The sequence below is a fragment of the Chiloscyllium punctatum genome, chromosome 12 (assembly GCF_047496795.1).
Source record: "Chiloscyllium punctatum isolate Juve2018m chromosome 12, sChiPun1.3, whole genome shotgun sequence".
In the NCBI taxonomy this organism is placed as follows: Eukaryota; Metazoa; Chordata; class Chondrichthyes; order Orectolobiformes; family Hemiscylliidae; genus Chiloscyllium; species Chiloscyllium punctatum.
In genome coordinates this window covers 18,456,613-18,480,860 of record NC_092750.1, presented here as the reverse complement: position 1 = coordinate 18,480,860, position 24,248 = coordinate 18,456,613, and the positions used below count along the sequence as shown (strand labels likewise).

The window sequence follows — 24,248 nt, the reverse complement described above, 5'->3', positions numbered from 1 at the left end:
ATGACGTGCCTTATTCTTGTATCGTTTTCGCTTCAGTGTTTGTATTTATCTGAGTAACCCAGTATCCCTAGTCTGTTGCATCATGGGGACTACCTTTCAGCATGTCATAAAGGTTTACAGCAAGGAAACAGGCCCTTCGGTCCAACTTGTCCATGCTACCTAATTTTCACAATTGATCTGGTCCCATTTGCCTGTGTTTGGTCCACTTCCCTCCAAAACTATCCCATTCATATACCTGTCCAAACGTTTCTTAAAGGACAAATTTTGCTCGATTCCCATTCTACCTCTGGCGTCTTGTTTAAGACACTCTCCACCATCTGTGTGGAAAAAAGATGCCCCTGTGGACATATTTGTGTCTCTTCCCTCTCACCTTAAATCTATGCCCTCTAGTTTTAGACTTACTACCATGGGGAAAAGCTGTTGGCTATTTGCCTTATATATGCTTTTCATGATTTTATAGACCTCCATGAGAGCACCCTTAGTCTCCTAGACTCCAGGTAAAACGGTCCCAATCTGTCCAGCCTCTCCTTATAACTCAAACCTTGCAGTCCAGATAACATCCGAGCAAATCTTTGCTGCACTCTTTCTAGTTTAATTGTATCCTTTCTATAGTAGGGTGACCAGGACTGCATGCAGTGCTCCAAATGTAGTCTTACCAATGTCTTGTACAGCTGCAAGAAGACATGCTCTGACCAATGAAAGCAAGTATGCTGAAAGCCTTCTTCACCATCCTGTCTACCTGTGACTCCACTGTCAAAGAGCTGGGAATCTGTACCCCTAGGTTTCTTTGTTCAGTAACATTTTCCAGCGCCTCACTGTGGTAGGTGCAAGTCTACCATGGTTTGATCCATGAAAATGCAACATCTTGCTTTTATCTAAATTAAACTCTATTTTCTATTTGTGAGCCCACTGGCCCAATTGAGCAAAATCTCGCTGACTTTGTATATCTTTATCTTAAATATATGGCTCACTATTTTCATTGCAGTGTGGGGTCTATATTGAAATATCTCCTGTAACATCCAGATTGCAAATGACTACTTCATCAGTGAAATATATATTGAAAACTATCTTCCTGTAAAATGTAGTCATAGAGTCATGCCTATGGAGACAATCTGTCATTTTTATTTTTCTATGTATTTACAGTGATGCACCATCCATACCATTTTCAAGGAAATAGTTTACTATCCTGGGATTTTAAGAACGAAGTGAAGATTTCTATTCCATGGTACCTAGGACTTATGTTCCGAACACGTCACACTGAGGCTGTGCTGGTGCAAGCTCATGCTGGACAGTACACTACCATTGTCTGCCAGGTATTATATTATAATTTGTTTCTACTGTTTGGTCCACAGCTCTTTCAGTTAACTTACAGTCAAATTTGAAGAGGTTGCCCAGATTACCAATGCCTCTGTGGGTACAGAGGCAAGTAGTTTTGCAAAGTACCTATTGGCCAGTTCCTGCTATCTGCATTTATGTTCAACTATACGTAACACCATTCATTCGTTTTGTCACGTGCATTCACATCCTCATGCAAATGTACATCTTTATCCATAAAACTGACCCTGACCTTTAAAATGAACCTTGACTTTTCTAAACCAGAAAAGGAAATGCAATTTTGATGATGATCATTTACGTTAAAAGCTTAGTTTGAGAAATTCAAGCTATCCAAATATTCTATCTTAATTGCCCTTTTTCAAAATTGTGGAAAAAAGAGCACATGCAAAATAAATAAACTAGGAATTTAAGCCAGATGGTGTGTTTTTTCTGCTTGCAGATGTGTACTTTTTTCTCTACAAAGTGACATTAACAGAAATGTGAGAAGCCTACCTGTCCCCCTTTCTGGGAGCTGTATATAATTTTGGTACCCTTGACATACATGCAAGCAGAGTGATCTCCTAAATACCTGCCTGCATGTGAAAATGTTGTTTTCAAAGTGCATTGGTTTTTTTGCAAAGGCATAAAGGCACTAGGAAGGCTGGCGGTGAGTGACATTGCCAATTCGGGTAAACTCTGCCAATTTACGACTCCAATGGATGATATTGAGGGAAATAGTTTCCTTAATAATCTGGACGTGATTCAAATCCAGTTCCCTTAGATGGATATGAGAGAGTTCAAGTAATTAATTCAATAAGTCTGCTGCAAGTAAATAGTTTTACATTTTATTCTTGCCTATAGTTTCTCCCCTCTTGTAATTACTGCCCTTTATGGCTTTAAATTGAGACTTTTCACAATGCGGCAGGTGTTGAGATCCTGAGGTCAGATTTTCAGGAGGATGTTTAAAAATGGAACTTTAATGATTGTAACCTCTGAATTGCTCCTGGTGCCATTTGCTAGCAAGAGTAGTAAATTGGAGGTAGGGAGGATCAATATTTGCGTCAAGGCATTGGGCTGCAGGGAAGACATTAGTTTCTTGAGACTTTGAGACCAGTTCTGAAGAAGAAAGCCCCCTATTCAAAAGGAATGAAATGCATCTCAGCCATATGAATTTACTTATAGTGGGGTATACTAGTATGAATGGGAGGATTCAAACGAAGCACTACACACCAACATATCAAAGTACTAATGTGTGCCTATTTTCCAAGTGACCTTCCAAGAGACAGGTCATCACTCAATGGCTATCCTGCCCAAAAGCAATGAAAAGTTAATCTATATATGTAACTGTATTTCGAATTTGGTGATTTCAAAAGGGAATTGGATAGGCATTTTTTGTGAAGTTTAATCTGTCATGGATGTGAATGTTGCTCGCTATGCCACCATTTGTTAAGCATCCTGATTTGCTCATGAGAAACTGCCTTCTTGAAAGCAGCAATCCCTGTGATGCAGGAACACCCAGAATGACATTAGGAAATGAGTTCCTGGATATTGACCGTGCAACAGTAAAGTGACGGTGATCCAATTCTAGCTCAGAATAATGTGTTACTTGAAGAGACATTTGTAAGTGTTGTTTTCATGCATCAGATGTCCGTAAACTTTTAGGTGTTGTGGTCTCTGTTTGGAAGGTGCTGTTTAAGGAGCTTTGATGAATTAATGCAGTGCATCACATCAGTGATAAATGATGGTACTACAGTGTGTTAATGTTGGTGGGAATAAATATTGAAGTAGATAGCTATTGTGTCAGTCAAGTGGGCTGCTTTCTCCTAGATGGTATCAAGCTTCTTGAATGTTGTTGGCACTACATGTTTCTAGGCAAGGTATACGCATTCCCTCCTGCTCTTGAATTGTACTTTGTAGACAGTCAACAGCCTTTGTGAAATTGGAGGTGAGTTACTCGGCAGAATTCCCATTTACTGCTGCTGCTGTTGTTGTGTTATTTTCATAGCTGGTCCAGTTTAGTTTTTAGTTAATGGTAACTCTCAGGAAGTTGCTAGTGGGAGCTTCAGTGTTGGTAATGGCTTTGAATATGATATGACGGGACAGTGACTTAACTTACTCTTGTTTGAGATTGTGTTTTGTGTGAATGTTACTTGCCATTTTACAATTGAAACCTGAATGTTGTGCACGTCTTGCTGCGTCTGGATAAAGACTACTTCAGTATCTGAGGAGCTAAATGAAGCTGCACATGTGCACTCATTAGTGAGCATTCCCACTTATGACCTACGATGGTGGAGCCTAGGATACTATCCTGAGGAACTTAATGGTATCTCTCACACAATGGTCTCTCTTCTGCATGCTTTAAGATCCTGACATCCTTCTAAAGTACGATGTTTGAAAGACTCATGGAAGCAGTTTTGGTAATAAATTTCAAAGGGAACTTGATGAATATTTAAAGAGGAGAAAATATTCAAACCATGGGGAAAGAACAAGGCAGTAGGACTAATTGGATGGCTCTTTTAAATAATTGGCAGAGGTATGATGGAGAAGAAAAACTTCTATAATGTAAGATCCTGTGATTCTAGCTCCTTTGTTTATTTTACTGACATTTGTCTCAGTGAGATACAGTCTTAGGTTGCAAACAGCTCTAATGTGTTCCAGGTACTATTTCAGGTTGAGTACAAATTATTCATTTGAGAAGCAGTTGGTTACTGGTCTAGGATGATGGTGATATTTTTTATCTTGAACGATAAATTCACTCAGTTGGGCTGAATCAATCTTTTGATTTGTTTCAGTTTGTACCACAAGTGAACATTTTTGAGAACACTTTTACTTTAATGACCAAATAATGCTTTCATTTTCTGTGGCTGATTTCCAATTGGAAGCTTATTTGTTTGAAATGTGTCAGAGCTTCTGATATCTTTCAGATTTCTTCAGCTGTCTCAGAAACAGTAGAAGGCACCAGTTCAGTAAATTAACCAAATGCAAGATAATTAGTCAGTAAAATACTTATATGAAGTGGACTTTTAAACCTTTTATTTCAGAAGATGTTGCCATTATCATTATTAAAATGCCGTTCAATGGTCATAAGCTCAAACTGGTTAGTTATTATTGGAAATTACTTCTGCAGTCAGTAACACAGATCAAACAGCTTTCTGATCTTCAATGTATTAACCCTTGATTCTAATTGCTACAGTAGACTCTTTGTTTCTTCAGTAGATTAGATTAGATTCCCGACAGTATGGAAGCAGGCCTTTCAGTCCAACAAGTCCACAGTGGTCCTCTGAAGAGTAACCCACCCAGACCCCTACATTTACCCCTGACTAGCACACCTAACACTATGGGCAATTCACCTGATTGTGGGAGGAAACCGGAGCACTCAGAGGAAACCCACACAGGCATAGGGAGAATGTGGAAACTCCACAGTCGCCCGAGGATGGAATTGAAGCCGGGTCCCTGGTGCTGTGAGGCAGCAATGCTAACCACTGAGCCACCCCTCGTGATCAGCAGAAATAGCACTGTCACATTTCTGGAAAATATGTGTTCACTGCTCTCATATTTTCACCTATTGTTTACTGAACAGACCATCCCTATGACTACAGCTTCTATTTTTGTTGTTAATGACAATTTATTTATATTGTGACTTTGATTCAATGAAATGTCTCCGGTCTATCAAGATGTTTCATGACAGTTATCAAACAAAATTCAACAACGAGTCAATAACTAAAGGTTACAGCAAATGACCAAAATGATGGTCAAAGAGAGAAAGTTTAACCTTTTTAGTTGGAGGAAGAGAGATTGACAGAGGATAGTCTAGATCGGAGGGACTTGATATCTTATGTTTAAAATCAACGCTGCTCTAAAGATATGTTTGGGTCCTTATTTGTTTATGCAAAGGAATTCATGCTTGCTTAAGGTCTGATCTTCAAGATTGGTCAAAACCATTTTTCAAGGTCCCTTCCTGAATTTTTTTTTCTCAGGCTAATTTTTGAGATTCATGATTTCTTTTTTTCAACTTCACATGAGTTCCAGCTACTATTCTTCCTTAGTTAGTTGATATTTTCTCTCAAATTTGGTTTCTAAATGCAATGCCCAAATTGCAATAACAAGTTCATCTCAAATTCCAAATGTTTGATGCAATGAAACAGAAATGTAAGACAGAGAGAGAGAGAGAGGATGACTGGAAATCGACAAATTGTTTAATCTAAGCATGTACAAATTAGGAGCAGTGGTAGGCCCTTTGTCCAATTGAGCCTTCTCCATTCATAATGAGATTTAATATTGTAATCAAATCAGGGATCTTAGTTGCTTCACTAACAACACACATGCTTCCTCAGATCCTTGTCCCTCAATTTTGGTTTAAGGCACCTTATTAGCAATATTAGTTATAAATACCTGGTTACTGGACAGAATTTAATAAAGCAGAACCGAAACCCTGGGGGAAGTGGGAGATGCCCATACAGTCTGGGCTGCTGCTCACCAGTGCTGGTTATGTTGTAAACCTGCCAAAGTTGAAATTGGGGCCCAGACAAAATTATAGCAGTTCCCCTGGGACCTGAGGTCGGGGCCTAATGAGCTTAGGAACCTACCCTGGTAGCAAGGTAACAGCGCAGGGCAAAGAGTGCACTGCCTTCTGTTGCTCCTGACAGCCACAGACATCTGGCAAAGTGATCAGGGACAAGAAGTCAACTTACATCTAACCCTGCCACCTGCAGTTCTTCACCCACAACAATGTGAAGCTCAACCAGCTTCACCAAACTGGAAGGCTCACCAAGCTGCAGGTTGGATTCTGTCCAACTTCCAGTTTGTGCTACTCACAAGAAACCCAGACTCCTTGGTTAGATTAGAGGATAAGATCAGGAGAGATAAGAGAAGGAGGAAGGGGACTTGTCACTGAAGGAACTATAGCAGCAACATGAAGGAAACTGAATTGGATCGATTGGAAGAGCAGCTTCTCAAGTGTAGTGTATTTCATGATTTGGAGATGCCGGTGTTGGACTGGGGTGTACAAAGTTAAAAATCTCACAACACCAGGTTGTTGTGTGATTTTTAACTGTGTATTTCAAGTTCATTACTTCAACCAAAAATGACAGAGGCAACCTTTCTTGAATTTTTCATCACTTTTTCATTGCGTTTTTAAGGTCCGTTTAATTAAGTACACTTCCTGGGACTGGGTTCATATTTAAAACTGAAGAAAATTTACTATGGTCACAAGGGAGTTGTTCATGGACTGCATCATCCTGGAGGAGTTAATGACAGGGTATTTTTATCACTGAAGATAAATGGTACTAGTTGTTGAGCCAGTTCACTCTCTTAGAACAGTAACATTTGATGACATCACTGGTCATCAATCTTGTCTCGGTCAAATGAACACTTTTCTCAAGGGTACTTTTGCTAGTGTTGCAATAATCAGAGATCATTATCATTTGTTAATGCTTGAAGCCTTTGAAATAGTTATCTATAAATAAATGCAGTAGCTTAGCAGATGGGAGGTTGACCTTTCAAGGTGATGTGTAAAACTGAAGGTGCTGGAGGTGTTGACAGCTATTGGCATTGCTTATGCTAAATATGGATTGAAACATTTAATATCTGGACAATGAGATTGAGACCTTCACAATTTGATTTCAAGTCAAGTTGGCAACTGCTTTTGAGTCACTTCCTTTTCCTGAAAATCTGCTTTATTTAGAGTTCTATATTTTCCATGTAGCCATTTGGCAAAATTCAACTTGTGGCTCATAGAATCAAATTGCACCTTCAGTAAATTCTTTTAATGGCCATTTAAATGCCCATGCATTTGCACATTTGTTTAAGCCACAGTTAGTGTACTTATGTAAGGAGTACACTACTACAGAACAACCTCGTTTATCTGAACGAGATGGGCGGAGAGTATTTTGTTCGGATTGTTCGGATAACTGATCTGATCGTAAACAAAGGAAAAAACAGTTTTTATTTCATTCAATCGATAAAATGTGTACAAATATTGGATATTGCTTAAAAATGCATGATTTTTACAAATAAAATCACTTTTTGTGTAAATAAAATTCATTGAGGTGGAGGCCAAATCCTCAAATATTCCTTAAGCTATCCACATATTTCTGGAGAAGATTTGAGGATCTAACACTGTGCTCTACCAGAGAGTTTATTGAAATCTATAATTTTGAAGAGTCTGCTATTTAAACAAGCTAATCTTTGCATTCTGCAAGTTGCAGATTTTATATATTTTGTTCAGAAGTATCTTGTGTTTTAGTGGCAGGAAATAATACTAGAGCAACCTTCCAGGAAGCGAGAAGCAAATTGCACAAGTGCGGTTAAACTGAGGAGGACTAAACTCTCATATAGATATGGACATCCTGGCATTAAACAAGGTCCAAACAGATTCTAAACTCCCAAGAGCATTTATCACTTTCTGCTAAACGCACTGTCACTATAGAAGGACAGAAGCACACCCTCACTCATGCGTTTACTTTCTCTGCCATTTTTTTCATGAATGGCCCAGTAAATTGATGGGAATAAAGCACTTACTTTTGCAAAGGGCTGTATAACTAACCCCTTCATAAAAAATACCTGGTCGTTGTTGCTTGAGGTGCTTGTGTTTCTTTATTTTTGTCAGCATACTCACATGTTCTTCAATATAGGTAATCCAAATTCACTTTTAGTCATTGTAAACAAAAGATGCGATCGTCGCACCAGAGTCGGTAACACCTCTTTGATGTAACGTTTTTACGGGACCTCGAGATTTGGATAATCCGAAGTTCGGATAACGGAGGTTGTTCTGTATACAAAGAGGACATTGAAATAGATACTAATCGTTACCTGTATATGTTTTTTGTGTGTGATGTGACAGACAGAGCAAATTCAATTTGATTAGCAACAAGTAATGATTATCCCCTTTTCAGAAGTAGAAAGGAGATCACGTTGATTTTTGAACGTATTGTGGAATCTTGCTATTAATCGAGCATGATTTTCCTTCAGTTTTAATTAGATGTATCAATGAACTCTCACAGCCAGGAGTACTATTGGTAACTATTCATCTTCAGGTCCAGTCACTTCTCGACTGACATGATTATTATCAGTGAAAGCAGCAGGGCTTGAAGTCTAGTGTATCACTTTTCTTGGCCTTTGATCTAAAAAAAAGGGCCTTTCAACGTGTTTGCTGCAAGCCTGTGGCTACTGCTTGTCAAGCTGTCTGTCAAGCTGCAGTAGCTGTAAAATGACTCTACTATCTGTATTGTATTGCCTTGTAGAGATCTTTAGTGAACATCACAAGAATTATGATAAGTGCCATTTATATCAGTGGGAGCTTCGTCACCAATTTGTGCACCGCTCATTATGATAATTCTTTGTTCTGAAAATATGTCAAGGCAATCTAGCCTCTCTCAACATTGTCAGCTCCTCACAGGAAAATGGTAGTTTATACTGGGAGACCAATATCATATTTGACCTGAAACCTGCAGCTTATTGCCTGATCGAATGGCTGAACTTTTGATGTTATTTTGAGGTAGCTGATTTTATATGGCAACTTAAATGCTGTCAAAATGAGTAATATTGCAATGTCCAATGTTAATCTGTAAATTGCCACTGTTGAGAGCACTAAGTGTGGTAACATGCCTCAGTTTTGTGATTGGAATTGAATTCATTTGAAAAGTTACATTGCCAAGAGATCGCAGATGAATTGGGAGAGGGAAGAACAGTGAAGGGTTAGAATGCCAATATAAATTGCAATGGAAGGGTGCCAACACACATTGCAGGTAGGAGCTTCAATTTTAATTGAGTAGGAGATGTAGATCAAAGCAGCTTGGAGATCTGGAGAGATAGGGAATTAATCACTATAAAAACAATATAACATTTGATAAAACCAATCAATGATTTGATTCTGCAACAGCATCCTACATCCTATCTAATTCCACAATACTGTAATTCCCATGTGAAGATTGAGAAATCCTAAGAATTTGACAACTGGTGCCATATTGTGACAGCAATTTGACCCCAGTGCCCATTAATTCCTTATTGATGTTCAGTACACACTACAAAATCCTGTTTAATTTTCTCATTGTCTTCTGTTTGTAGTGCTCCTTATTTTGAATTGTTTTGTGTTATGTATCAACCTTAGTTAATTTTCTTTTTCTTTTTCAGCCCATTTGACATGCGTGTCTTTGTACTGCCATCCATTTTAACATCACTTCACTGTACGTAATTTTGCTGTTGTTCTTTATCATGTCAGTACTGTCTTATGTTCATAAGTAAGCTTTAGAGATTGAGGTATATGTTTTTGCTTTTGGTTGTTGATGTGTTACTGTCCCTGATTCTTGCAGTAATGTGATAGTAATGTTGATTATTACGAAGGAACTTGTTTTTTTCTTTGGAAGCAATTTGTAACGTCCTTTGTGTTGCTATTAACACTGGAAATTTGGCTTCTATATTCGCCACTTAACTGATTAATATAACACCTATTGGGTTGCAATTGTTGGGCTACCCTGACTTGGCCACATGACATATGTTCTGTTTTTTAAAAAAGTGAAATTGTGACTATAACATGCTAAGGGCAAAGAGTAATTTCCAAGTCAGCAGAAGTCAACACCAAGATCAATCATCCATATGTCTATCAGCAAGTTGGAGATATGGTGAAAGTTGTGCCTTACCATCATCCCCTGGACTATGGAAGACCAATTGAAACATAACAAGCTTCACAAAGATGTAAGGGTAAGTTAAATCTATTACATCATATACATAAAGAAGCAAAGGACGGATAGATATTACGTGGGCATCCATTCAAGATGAAATTGGTGGCATTACGGAAGTGAAGATGATTTTCTAAGATTGCAAAGGGATCTCGATCAAATGGGTCAATGGTCCGAAAATGGCAGATGGACTACTGGGTAAATGTGAGGTATTGCATTTTGGTATAACAATTAATGGTGCAGCCTTGGATAGTGAGGTAGAACAGAAGGAGCTAGGGGTGCAGGTGCGTAATTGTTTGAAGTTTGCATCACATATAGACAGGGTGGTTAAAAAGGCATTTAGCATGCTTGCCTTCATTGCTCAGCCCTTTGAGTATAGGAGTTGGGAAGTCATGTTAAAGTTCAACAGGACATTGGTGAGGCCTCTTTTGGAATACTTTGTCCAGTTCTGGTCGCCCAGTTATAGGAAGGATATTATCAAGCTGTAGAGGGTTCAGAGATTTACCAGGACGTTGCCGACTATGGAGGTCTGAGTTATAAAGAAAAGCTGAACAGGCTGGGACATTTTTCATCAGAGTATAGGAGGTTGAGCGATTATCTGATAGAAGTGTATAAAATAATGAAAGGTATAGATAGAGTCAGTGATAGTTGTCATTTCTCTAGGATGGGAGATTTTAAGACTGGGGGCATTTTTTTTAAGGTAAGAAGAGAGAGATTTTAAAAAAGACTTGAGGCAAATTTTTTTACAGAGGGTGATTCACGTGTGGAATGAGCTTCCTGAGCAAGTGGTGGACGTGGGTACAATTACAATGTTTAAAAGACATTTGGATAGATGCATGAACAGGAAAAATTTGGAGGGATATGGGCCAGGAGCAGCCAGGTGGGATTAGTTTAGTTTGGTATTATGTTCGGCATAATACCAAACTGGTTGGACCGAAGCGTTTGTTTCTGTGCTGTATGACTCTGAGACTATAGAAATAGGAGCAGAATTAGGTTAATCAGGCCATCAAATCTGCTCCACATTCAGTGATGTCAAGGCTGATCTCATAATCTTCAACTCGATTTTCCTGCCTTTTCTCCATAAGCTTTAATTCTCTTGGTAATTAAAAATATGTCCATCATCACCTTGAATGTACTTAACCCTGCCTTAACTGTTCTGTGAAGTAAGGAATTCTACAGATTCACTATCCTCTAAGAGAAGGCATTCCTCCTCATCTCTGTCCTGACTGGATAATTCCCTGTAACATAAATATTTTATAGGCAGTCAGGTATTGCATGATAAAGTATTAATTGACTGAATTTAATGCACACCATCTACATGCAGAATAAAGTAAATTTAATTTTAAAGAAAAGACAGGTGGTCATCTAGAAATGGAGAGCATAATTAACATAGGAAGTGAAATATGTAGACCTCCTCTCATTCACATGATGTGAATCACTGATATATACAGCAAGCTTTTTATTAACCAACACCTTATGGGTCCTATAGTTTACCAGTTGATCAAATATTCCAGGCTTGATCAAGTGGTCCACATAATCAATGTAATAACATACACAAACTTATTGCGGGGGTATACACATTACTGTTGTACTTTATTTACGGCATAAATCACTTAAATAATAACTTAAATAAAACTTAATGGCAGAGAGCCTTCTCACTTTCACTCTGAACTGGACATCATGGAGATTGTGATATAAAGTTACTTCTGGTATTTCAGGTATATAATTTTTGGTGATTTATTGAGGATGCTGGTTAAAATAAAATTTGCTGTACAACAATAATGATTTGGTACATGAAAGCAGAATGTGAGATTTAGTATGCTATTCCTGATTCATCCATACAGTTTGAACACTATTGGGGTTATTTAAATCTAATCTTGGTGGTATGTCAATGTGACTGAAAATGTGTTGCTGGAAAAGCGCAGCAGGTCAGGCAGCATCCAAGGAGCAGGAGAATCGATGTTTCGGGCATGACCCCTTCTTCAGGAATCGTCGATTCTTCTGCTCCTTGGATGCTGCCTGACCTGCTGCGCTTTTCCAGCAACACATTTTCAGCTCTGATCTCCAGCATCTGCAGTCCTCACTTTCTCCTGGTATGTCAACGTGAGCAACTTACCTGTTTACTCATTGCTCAGTTTCACTGGTCAGTGGATGTAAAATGGGCGTGCAATTGGGTTACATCTGTTTTCCACATGGCAGGTCTTTATGAACCAGCATCATTTGTTAAAAGCAAACATTTTCCTAGGCTGGACTGGCTTCAAATGCTGGGGACAGAAATGATGCCAGAGGGTAAGGAATTTGGTACAAAACTGTGCTAAACTAGGCTACCTGCTTAGTTGAGGTTATCAATCATTTAGTCATACATAAAGGTGCTGTAGAGGTATGTAAATGTGAAACCCAGGCATTAAAGAAAAGCATTAAAGTAGAATGTATTGACATGAGAATGCAGTTACAGAAAAGCATTGTTTAATATCCCATGTGTTCTCTTTACAGATGAAGTCTCCAGTAATTGGAATTTCTCAAGAAGAAGAATATAAGAACAATAAGAAGCTCCTCCCTCCTGTTTATTTTAGCAACATTGTGTCTTACAAAATAGGGAGATAAAGCAAAGTTTGCTTGAAAAAGCCAACACAAATAACTGTGAAGTCTGTTAAAATGGTAGTCTTCAGAGTGACGACTTTATTATTTTGTTGAGGCTTAGCCACTCTGGATCTTCCCTAACCATACATCAAGAATTTGGCTTTTCAAAAGAAGTAAAGCATGCTGAACCATATGTTTGGTACAGCTGTTTCATTTCTCTGTGCAGTAAAATTGGGATGATCTGAACAGATTTTAAACTACATCAGTAGCATTGTTGATGCCTTTTTTTTTTGTAGCCTGATCTGCACAAAAAAATGATCATTATGATGTGTTTAATTGTCTCAGGCTTGCACATCTTGTAATGGTCAGACAGCAACTATGAATTGAAAAGGACTTGCACAGTGTGTGCCGCAGGAAATGTAGCACCAAACAAGGGCTATGTTCTCTTATTCTGTGAAGGAAAACGATGCACAATGTTTGCTAATTAGGTTTCATGCAAGTGGATCAGTAAGGGGGGACGTTATGGCTGCTAAGCCCACCACAAGTATAGTGTGGCACAACTCTGTTGCTTGGATGTAGGAACAGCACTATCTCGGGGAGCTTTCGGTGCTAATGCTAAAACTTTGCTGTTGATCGGCTTGGACTAGAGTGTCTGACTGCCCAGGAGGAAATAGATGCAGTCACTGAATATCAAAATATGTCGGGCTCTGTTGCTTTGAGCAGAAGCACGAGAACCTCAAGGAATCCATCTTGCCCATTCAATCATTGACATCAGTTTGCAAGTAAAGAAATCATTTGCACATGCAGCTTTTCACATTCTGCACACCCATGCAATCAGCACATGTGAAATGGTCCAGTGCCACAGCTCAATGGAAGAGTCATCTGTTAATTACTCTCAGTATTCTTAGGCATCAAGCTCTTCTCATTCCTCGGGATACATGTCACAACCATTCTTGTTATGTTCCTCCAGTGACACCAATGGTCATTGATAAAGGTCATCTGACATGTGGGAGTCATTTAAATGCCAGTTGATCAGAGTTCGGGGCCAGCATGTACCTGTAAGGATAAAGGATAATAATGGGAAGACTGGAGAACTTTGTATGACAAGAGGTTTTGAAAGATTAATCAAAAAGGAAACAAAAATAAGGTTTAGGAAACTGAATTCAGACAAAGCTCTTGAGGAATATAAAGGAAGCAAGAAAAACTTAAACAATTAGGAGGGCAAAAAGGTGCCATGAAGTGTTTTCAGCAAGTAGGATTAAGGGGAATGCAAAGGCATTTTTATGTATATTAGGAGCAAGAAGGTAGCTAGGGAAAGTGTGGGTCCACTCCAGGACAAAGGGGGGTTTATGCATGGAGCCAGAGGAAATGGGTGAGGTTCTTTAATAAGTATCTTATATTGGTATTTACCAAGGAGAAGGTAAATGAATGATGGTAAAATGGCGGTGGGTGGGGCAGGGGGGGTTTGTTGGGTGTCTTGAAAAACATTAAAGTAGATAAGTCTCTAGGGCCTGAAGGGATCTATCCCAGGATATTGAGGGAGGCAAGGAAGGAGATTGAGGGTGTCTTGACAAAGATCTTTGTATCTGTTTTTAGCCACGGGTGAAGTCCTAGAAGACTGGAGAACAACCATTGTTTTTCCTTGGTTTAAGAAGGGCATCAGGGATAATCCAGGGAATTATAGGTTGGTGATCCTTAAGTTAGTGGTAGAGAAATTGTTGGAGAAGATTCATAGGTACAGTATTTACTCATATAGAACATAGAACATAGAAAAATACAACGCAATACAGGCCCTTCGGCTCTCAATGTTGCGCCGACCGAAGCCTACCTAACCTACACTAGCCCAATAACCTCCATATGCTTATCCAATGCCCGCTTGAATGACCATAAAGAGGGAGAGTCCACCACTGATACTGGCAGGGCATTCCATGAACTCTCAACCCGCTGAGTAAAGAATCTATCCCTAACATCTGTCCTATACCAACCTCCCCTTAATTTAAATCTGTGTCCCCTAGTAATAGCTGACTCCATACGCGGAAAAAGGTTCTCACTGTCAACCCTATCTAAACCCCTAATCATCTTGTACACCTCTATCAAATCTCCCCTAAACCTTCTTTTCTCCTATGAGAACAGCCCCAAGTGCCTCAGCCTTTCCTCATATGATCTTCCTACCATGCCAGGCAACATCCTGGTAAACCTGCTGTGCACCCGTTCCAGTGCTTCCACATCCTTCCTATAGTATGGCGACCAAAACTGTACACAATACTCCAGATAAGGCCGCACCAGAGTCTTATACAACGGCAACATGACCTCCGGACTCCGGAACTCAATTCCTCTACCAATAAAGCCTCTGGTGGGCGGCACAGTGGTTAGCACTGCTGCCTCACAGCGCCAGAGACCCGGGTTCAATTCCCGCCTCAGGCGACTGACTGTGTGGAGTTTGCACGTTCTCCCCGTGTCTGCGTGGGTTTCCTCCCACAGTCCAAAGATGTGCAGGTCAGGTGAATTGGTCATGCTAAATTGCCCGTAGTGTTAGGTAAGGGGTAGATGTAGACGTAGGGGTATGGGTGGGTTATGCTTCGGCGGGGCGGTGTGGACTTGTTGGGCCGAAGGGCCTGTTTCCACACTGTAAGTAATCTAATCTAATCTAATCTAAAAAGCCCAGTACGCCATATGCCTTCTTCACAGCACTATTTACCTGGGTGGCAACTTTCAGAGATCTGTGTACATGGACACCAAGATCCCTCTGCTCATCCACACTACCAAGTAGCCTACCATTAGCCCAGTAATCCATCTTCTTGTTACTCCTACCAAAGTGAATGACTTCACACTTAGCTACATTGAACTCCATTTGCCACCTTTCTGCCCAGCTCTGCAACTTATCTATATCCCGCTGTAACCTGCTGCATCCTTCTTCGCTGTCCACCACTCCACCGACTTTCGTATCATCCGCAAACTTGTTCACCCAGCCTTCAAGCCCCTCCTCCAGGTCATTTATAAAAATGACAAACAGCAATGGTCCCAAAACAGATCCTTGTGGAACACCGCTAGTAACTGCACTCCAAGATGAACCTTTACCATCAACTACTACCCTCTGTCTCCTTCCAGCCAGCCAATTCCTAATCCAAACCTCTAATGCACCATAATTGCCATACCTCCATAATTTTTGCAGTCGCCTACCATGGGGTACCTTATCGAATGCCTTGCTAAAATCCATATACACCACATCTACTGCTTTACCCTCGTCCACTTCCTTAGTCACCTTCTCAAAGAACTTAATAAGGTTTGTGACGCACGACCTGCCCTTCACAAAACCATGCTGACTATCCTTGATCACATTATTCCTATCCAGATGTTCATAAATCCTATCCCTTACAATTCTCTCTAAGACTTTGCCCACAACAGAAGTGAGACTCACTGGCCTATAGTTACTAGGGCTGTCCCTACTCCCCTTCTTGAACAAGGGGACCACATTCGCCATCCTCCAGTCTTCTGGCACTATTCCTGTAGACAACGATGACATAAAAATCAAGGCCAATGGCTCCGCTATCTCCTCCCTAGCTTCCCAGAGGATCCTAGGATAAATGCCATCAGGCCCAGGGGACTTATCTATTTTCACCCTTTCCAGTATTCCCTGGACCTCTTCCCTACATACCTCAAAGCCATCCATTCTAATCACTTGTGACTCAATATTCACATCAGCAACAACGTCCTGTTCCTGAGTGAATACTGATGAAAAGTATTGATTTAGTGTCCCCCCAATCTCCTCTGCCTCCACGCACAACTTCCCACTACTATCCTTGACTGGACCGATACCCACCCTAGTCATCCTTTTATTCCTGGCATACCTATAGAAAGCCTTAGGGTTTTCCCTAATCCTACCAACCAAGGACTTTTCATGTCCCCTTCTCGCTGCTCTTAGCTCTCTCTTTAGATCCTTCCTGGCTACATTATAACTCTCAATCGCCCCAACTGAACCTTCATGCCTCATCTTTACATAGGCCGCCCTCTTCCCTTTTACAAGGGATTCCAATTCCTTATTAAACCATGGCTCCCTCACAAGACCCTTTCCTCCCTACCTAACTGGTACATACTTATCAAGGACAACCAATAGCTGCTCCTTGAACAAGCCCCACATATCATTTGTGTCCTTCCCTTGAAGCCTATTTTTCCAATCCACACAACCTAAGTCATGCCTCACTGCATCATAATTTCCCTGCCCCCAGCTATAACTCCTGCCCTGCAGTGCACACTTATCCCTCTCCATCACTAGAGTAAAAGTCACCGAGTTGTGGTCACTGTCCCCGAAGTGATCACCTACCTCCAAGTCTAACACCTGGCCTGGTTCATTATCTAGAACCAAATCCAGTATGGCCTCACCTCTTGTTGGCCTGTCTACATATTGTGTTAGGAAACCCTCCTGCACACATTGGGCAAACACCGACCCATCTAACAAACTCGAACTATAGCTTTCCCAGTCAATATCTGGGAAGTTAAACCCATAACAACCACCCTATTACTTTCACTCTTCTCCTGAATCATCCTTGCAATACTTTCCTCTACGTCTCTCGGACTATTAGGAGGCCTGTAGAAAACTCCTAACAGGGTGACCTCACCTTTCCTATTTCTAACCTCAGCCCAAACTACCTCAGATGGCAAGTCTTCCTCCATCGTCCTTTCCACCGCTGTAATACTATCCTTGAAAAGCAATGCCACACCTCCCCCTCTTTTACCCCCACCTCTGCCCCTACTAAAACATTTAAACCCTGGAACCTGCTATAGCCATTCCTGTCCCTGTTCTACCCACGTCTCTGTCATGGCCACAACATCCAAGTCCCAGGTACCAACCCACGCTGCAAGTTCACCTACCTTATTTCTTATACTTCTGGTTTTGAAGTATGCACACTTCAAGCCACCTTCCTGTTTACCGGCACCCTCCTTCGAGATCGATGCCTTGTTCCTAACCTCCCTACACTCAAGGTCCTGTACCCTAAAGCTACAGTCCAGGTTCCCATGCCCCTGCAGAGTTAGTTTAAACCCTCCCAAAGAGCACTAGCAAACCTCCCCCCAAGGATGCTGGTGCCCCTCAGGTTCAGGTGGAGACCATCCTGTTTATAGAGGTCCCACCTTCCCCAGAAAGAACCCCAGTTGTCCAGAAACCGGAATCCCTCCCTCCTGCACCATCCCTGTAGCCACGCATTTAACTGTTCTCTCTCCCTATTCCTTGACTCTCTATCACGTGGCACGGGTAACAGACCAGAGACAACAACTCTGATCGTTCTAGCTCTGAGCTTCCAACCTAACTCCCTGAAAGCCTGCCTAACATTCTCACCCCTCTTCCTACCTATGTCCTTGGTGCCAACGTGGACCACGACCTGGGGCTGCTCCTCCTCCCCCTTAAGGACCCAGAAAACACGATCAGAGACATCACGTACCCTTGCACCTGGGAGGCAACATACCAAACCATATCTGGAAAAGAATAAAGTTATTAGGGATAGTCAGTATGGCTTTGTGCCGGGGAGGTCATGTCTCTCAAATTTGATTGAGTTTTTTGAGGAAGTGATGATGATTTATGAGGGTAAGGCAATAAATGTTTTCTACATGAACTTTACTGTAGTGCTTGGTAGACTGGTCCAGAAAATTAAGTCACATGAATTGACTTGTTAAGTTGGATGCAAAATTAGCTTAGTCATAGCAGACGCAGAATAGTGTGGAGGGGTGTTTTTCTGACTAGAGGAGTGTAACCAGTGGTGGTTCTGCAAAGAGAAGTGCTGGGACCTGTGTGGTTTGTAACATATATAAATGATTTGGAAAGAAAACTTAAGTAGTTTAATGCAGATGACCTGCAGGTTCGTGCAGTTGTGGATAGTGAGAAAGGTGGTCGAAAGATACAGCAGGGTACAGGAAAGATTAAGTGGAGAAATGGCAAATGGAGTTTAATCTAGACGAGCATAAGGTGATGCATTTTGGGAGGTCATATGCAAGAGGAAACTATGTAGTAAATAGTGGGACCTTTAGGAACATTGATATTCAGAGAGATGCTCGGGTCCAAGTCCGTAGCTCTCTGGAAGTAGCAACATAGTGGATAAGTTGATAAAGAAGGCATAGGGCATGCTTTTCAGAGAATACAACAAGGTGTCTAACTAAAATACTACTTAAAATGCTAGAAGCCCATGTAATCATCCCCCAAATTTAGGCATGCGTATGTGTGTCATCACTTAGCAATGCTAGGCTTCATTGGAAGGATAATGAGGCATGCAAACTGCATCGTCAAATCCTCATTCTTGAAAACTTCCTCTCACATTGAACATTGTAATGTGAATTGCTGCAGTTGTAATTATTGTGGCTTATCCCTGGAAAGTATTGTTGAGAGTTGATGGTCAGACACTACTGCATATTAAAGAGCAAAAGCTCCTTCAGTAGGTCATGGAATATCCAATGATGCCCAGATGTTTACATGTATGCAAGTTGGTGGAAGCCAATTACCTTTGGAATTGCAAGAGCTGCTTTGTGCCAGAATTGGTCAAATGGAGCATTGTTTGTTTGTTTATTTATTTACTTTACAGTTGAGTGACTTAATAGCTGCTCACCCTGTGATTTTCTCTGAAGATTTGAACACTACCAGTCACATGAAAGCTGAACGCTAATTATCATGTTAACTGCAGGGTGGTCACTGCTAACTAAAGCCTGTTCCTCAGCTTTGCCAGGGATGTAATCAAGTGTGTAAATTAATCCTTCGACAGTATTTGTTGAGTACAGCTAGCATACTCTTAGCCTGTTAATGGTCAATTTTGAGGGTCTCAATTTTGCATTCTCTCCTACTCAGTCTTCTGACTCTGCTGCAATCATGCCTTCTTAGGCAATAGGTATAATACTCATCAGTATATTTTCTTATCCCAAATGTATAGTTCAAACTGAGCTTGAGAGGGACAATGTCTCGGAAACTATCAATTGAAGGGAAGACACGATAAAAGACAAATTTCTAAATCTTTGAAAATTTGAGAGACATGATCTTTTGTCCATTTTCTTCCTGATGTTCAGTTCATACAGTAATTTTTTTTTCGGTTGGGTTACTGTGCCAAAAGAATAAAAAAGCCACTTTTTTATTAAAATCAGAACAAGTCAGTTAGTCATCTTGGGTGACTCCAACATGATGTCATATTTACCTTTTTTTAAACCTATTAATCATACCATACCCGAAACGTCGATTTTCCTGCTCCTTGGATGCTGCCGCGCTTTTCCAGCAACATATTTTCAGCTCTGATCTCCAGCATCTGCAGTCCTCACTTTCTCCATTGGACAGTATTTACCATGTCTAATGGTTTTGTACATGCATCTTTTATATAGAGCAATGCTGAGTGCAGCAGCAAATTAGAAAAATAACCCTTTTCTTAGGGGGGAAGGGGGGCATTATGGTTAAGTGAGAAATTTGGGTAGAATACCAAGGAAACTTTTTTTTTAAATAATGTGTTGGGATCTTTTGTATTTACCTGAATAGGTAAATAATCTCCCATCTGAAAGATGTGTGACACTACTATGGCTTTAAGAGGTGTATATTGTTTTAATTTTTTTATGAAACGAGGTTAAGACAGAGGTACTGAGTGGTCCATTTCAAGCTAATAAAGTAAATAGCTTTTGAGGCCTTGGGTTTTTTTTAAAGTTGGAACAATAGAAGCAGTATGAATGGGTGGAATCAGGCTCACACAGCAACAGAGTTTCAGTTTAGCTTTCATTTGGGGTTTTGAAGTTGGCTGTGGAAGCAGTTACATCTCTATTAGCCACAGCAAAAGCTGGAGTTGTCTCTGTGCTGTCAGAATCATATGTGAGATTGGCCAGCCCAGTCTAAGACCGGAACCTTTACATCATTGATTAAAGCTGAGTAGTGTAACTAATCAAATTATATCCAGAACACAGCACCTTATGCATCTCTTTAATAGAAAAGGTGAGCATCGAGGCAATCTCCTTGATATATTTGAGGTGGGTTTGGTCTGGTCCATAACAAATTAGGGGCAGTTGTTGAGATCAAAATCCAGGAAGGATTTGGGATTATTGGACTCAAAGACAGCGAGTGGTGAATGTTGTTTTTTTCAGGTGTTGCATTTGGTTGGTTTAAACACAGTGTTCCTTGTGTAGTAATGGCTCTTTCAGTCATGAAGTGTTTCCTGGGGGTGGAAGGAGTCACTTTGGGTCTTTTTACTGAAAGTAAGCGAGACAAAGCTTTTGGAATTGGCAAAGAAGTTGGTTGGAGTTGCCTATGTAAGGAAAGGGAGATAATCATAGCAATAGCTCAACGTTTACAATTGCCAGGAGTGCAAACAGAGGAGGTATCACTATCAGAGGAGGTATCTGCAGAATATGATGAGGTGAACGAAGAAAGCCATCTTAAGTACATATGAACTAGCGCTAGAAGCCTACGATAAAATTTTAGGAAGAAGGAACCTGATAAAAAATACACAGAATTTGAAAGGATCAAACAAAGTAACTTTGATAGGAGGCTTGAAAATAGGTCAGACATATGATAATCTTAGAGAGACTGTGTTATTTTGGAGGAGTAGTGAGAACACAGGGAAGAGCAGAGAGTTAAAGTTGCAGGATAAGCAGCAGAACTGGCAGATTATAATGAATTTATTATAAATCAAACTTTGTCTTCTGACATCAATTTCAATCTGAGGGATAGAAATTGGGGAAAAAGAAACCCTCAGGTAGTAAACGAAAAGGAAATCTCATTGAAGATAGTAAAGATAGATTGCTACAGGTTTAAAAAAAGGAAACCCATGAGAGAGGAAGAGAAGTAAAAACTCCTCTGGTGTTTTCATTGTAATAAAGTAGGACACATAAAGTTGTAGTGTTGTTGGTTTAAGAAGAGCACTGGGAAAACAGATGTGATAGAACAAGATAAGCCAGTGGGGTTTATTAAAGTGGTAAAGGAGATTCCAGTGCAAGCTAAAGAGGTGCAAAACATTGTACAGCCTGGTCAGTGTTCGTTGACCAGAAAGTACCAGATCTCGGGAAAGAATTAACTCTGTGGTAAGGTTTACTCCAGGAGGACCAATAAAGTAGTTAAAATTTTTAAGAGATGCAGGAGGAAATCAAACTGTGAATATGTGTTACAGATATTCTATGTTCTTAAGATAGAGTCATAGATAGAGTCATAGGGATGTACAGCATGGAAACCGATCCTTTGGTCCAACCCGTCCATGCCGACCAGATATCCCTACTCAATCTAGTCCCACCGGCAGCACCCGGCCCATATCCCTCCAAATCCTTCCTATTCATATACCCATCCAAATGCCTTTTAAATGTTGCAATTGTACCAGCCTTCATCACTTCCTCTGGCAACTCATTCCATACATGTACCATGCTCTGTGTGAAAACGTTGCCCCTTAGGTCTCTTTTATATCTTTCCCCTCTCAACCTAAACCTATGCCCTCTATTTCTGGACTCTCCGACCCCAGGGAAAAGACTTTGTCTAATTATCCTATCCATGCCCCTCATAATTTTATAAACCTCTATAAGGTCAGCCCTCAGCCCCCGACGCTCCAGGGAAAACAGCCCCAGCCTGTTCAGCTTCTCCCTATAGCTCAAATCTTCCAACTCTGGCAACATCCTTATAAATCTTTTCTGAACCCTTTCAAGTTTCACAACATCTTTCCGATAGGAAGGAGACCAAAATTGCACGCAATATTCCAACAGTGGCCTAACCAACATCCTGTACAACCTCCCAACTCCTGTACTCAATACTCTGACCAATAAAGGAAAGCATACCAAACGCCTTCTTCACTATCCTATCTACCTGTGACTCCACTTTGGAGCTATGAACCTGTACTCCAAGGTCTCTTTGTTCAGCAACACTCCCTAGGACCTTACCATTAAGTGTATAAGTCCTGCTAAGATTTGCTTTCCCAAAATGCAGCATCTCACATTTATCTGAATTAAACTCCATCTGCCACTTCTCAGCCCATTGGCCCATCTGATCAAGATCCTGTTGTTAACTGAATTAACCCTCTTCACTGTCCACTACACCTTCAATTTTGGTGTCATCTGCAAACTTACTTATGCTCGCATCCAAATCATTTATATAAATGACAAAAAGTAGAGGACCCAGCAACAATCCTTGTGGCAGTCCTCTGGTCACAGGCCTCCAGTCTGAAAATCAACCCTCCACCACCACCACCCTCTGTCTTCTACCTTTGAGCCAATTCTGTATCCAAATGGCTAGTTCTCCCTGTATTCCATGAGATCTAACCTTGCTTACCAATCTCCCATGGAGAACATTGTCGAAGGCCTTACTGAAGTACATATAGATCACATCTACCGCTCTGCCCTCCTCAATCCTCTTTGTTACTTCTTCAAAAAATTCAATCAAGTTTGTGAGACATGATTTCCCATGCACAAAGCCATGTTGACTATCCCTAATCAGTCCTTGCCTTCCCAAATAATGTACATCCTGTCCCTCAGGATTCCCTTCAACAACTTGCCCACTGCCGACATCAGGCTCACTGGTCTATAGTTCCCTGGCTTGTCCTTACCACCCTTCTTAAATTTTGGCACCACGTTAGCCAACCTCTAGTCTTTAGGCATCTCACCTGTGGCTATCGATGATACAAATATCTCAGCAAGAGGCCCAGCAATCATTTCTCTAGCTTCCCATAGAGTTCTAAGGTATACCTGATGAGGTCCTGGGGATTTACCCGCCTTTATGCATTTCAAGACATTCAGCACTTCCTCCTCTGTAATATGGACATTTTGCAAGGTGTCACCATCTATTTCCCTACATTCAATATCTTCCACATCCTTTTCCACAGTAAATACTGATGCAAAATACTAGATTAGTATCTCTCCCATTTTCTGCAGCTCCACGCTGATCTTTGAGGGGCCTTATTGTCTCCCTAGTTACCCTTTTGTCCTTAATATGTTTGTAAAAACCCTTTGGATTCTCCTTAATTCTATTTGCCAAAGCTATTTCATGTCCCCTTTTTGCCCTCCTGATTTCCCTTTTAAGTATACTCTTACTGCCTTTATACTCTTCTAAGGATTCACTCGATCTATTCTGTCTAACTGACATATGCTTCCTTCTTTTTCTTAACCAAATCTCAATTTCTTTAGCCATCCAGCATTCCCTATACCTATTAGCTATCCTTTCACCCTAACAGGAATATATTTTCTCTGGATTCTTATTACCTCATTTAATATCTCAAGATATTCATTCATCTGCCATGTTTGGTGCTAGCAACTCCCACATGTAAGGCCTTTGGTTGTCCAATTGCATGATTGTGTAACCAGAAATGCACGATAGTATCCTGTTGTGATCTGGATATTGCATCTTTTACATGTCTTCATGCATTTCTCTAAGATATTTTAGTCTAAGATATCCAAGCTAAAATTCTATAACTGCAAACTAGCAATTTTTTTTAAGAAGAGCCCCATAAGATTATGTTGTTAACTTTTTGTTTGAATGTTAAATTTATAATTATAAAATATCCTTTAAATCTTGGGGGCATATTTCACTTCCATTGATTATTAAATGTTGTAGATAAACATGTTTCAAATAAACATAGTTATGACACATCTCTGGAGCAAGTTGGACTATAATCCAGACTTATCATTTATTTTTCCACATATTTACTATTTGTGCCTCTCAGTCTTACAAGCTATGAAAGAAATGAGCTTTTCATTCTG

The 24,248-nt window shown here is 40.4% G+C and overlaps 1 protein-coding gene across 5 annotated transcripts in view; it reads left to right on the top strand.

Moving 5' to 3' along the window:
• The window catches only part of LOC140483641 (cadherin EGF LAG seven-pass G-type receptor 3-like), a 253,976-nt gene that overhangs the window by 95,133 nt on the left and 134,595 nt on the right, over positions 1–24,248 (top strand). For all 5 annotated transcript variants that reach the window (XM_072581951.1, XM_072581949.1, XM_072581950.1 and 2 more), the window contains one exon: positions 1,144–1,313. In XM_072581951.1, the coding sequence (XP_072438052.1) occupies positions 1,144–1,313 (170 nt within the window). The remainder of the gene's footprint in view (positions 1–1,143; positions 1,314–24,248) is intronic.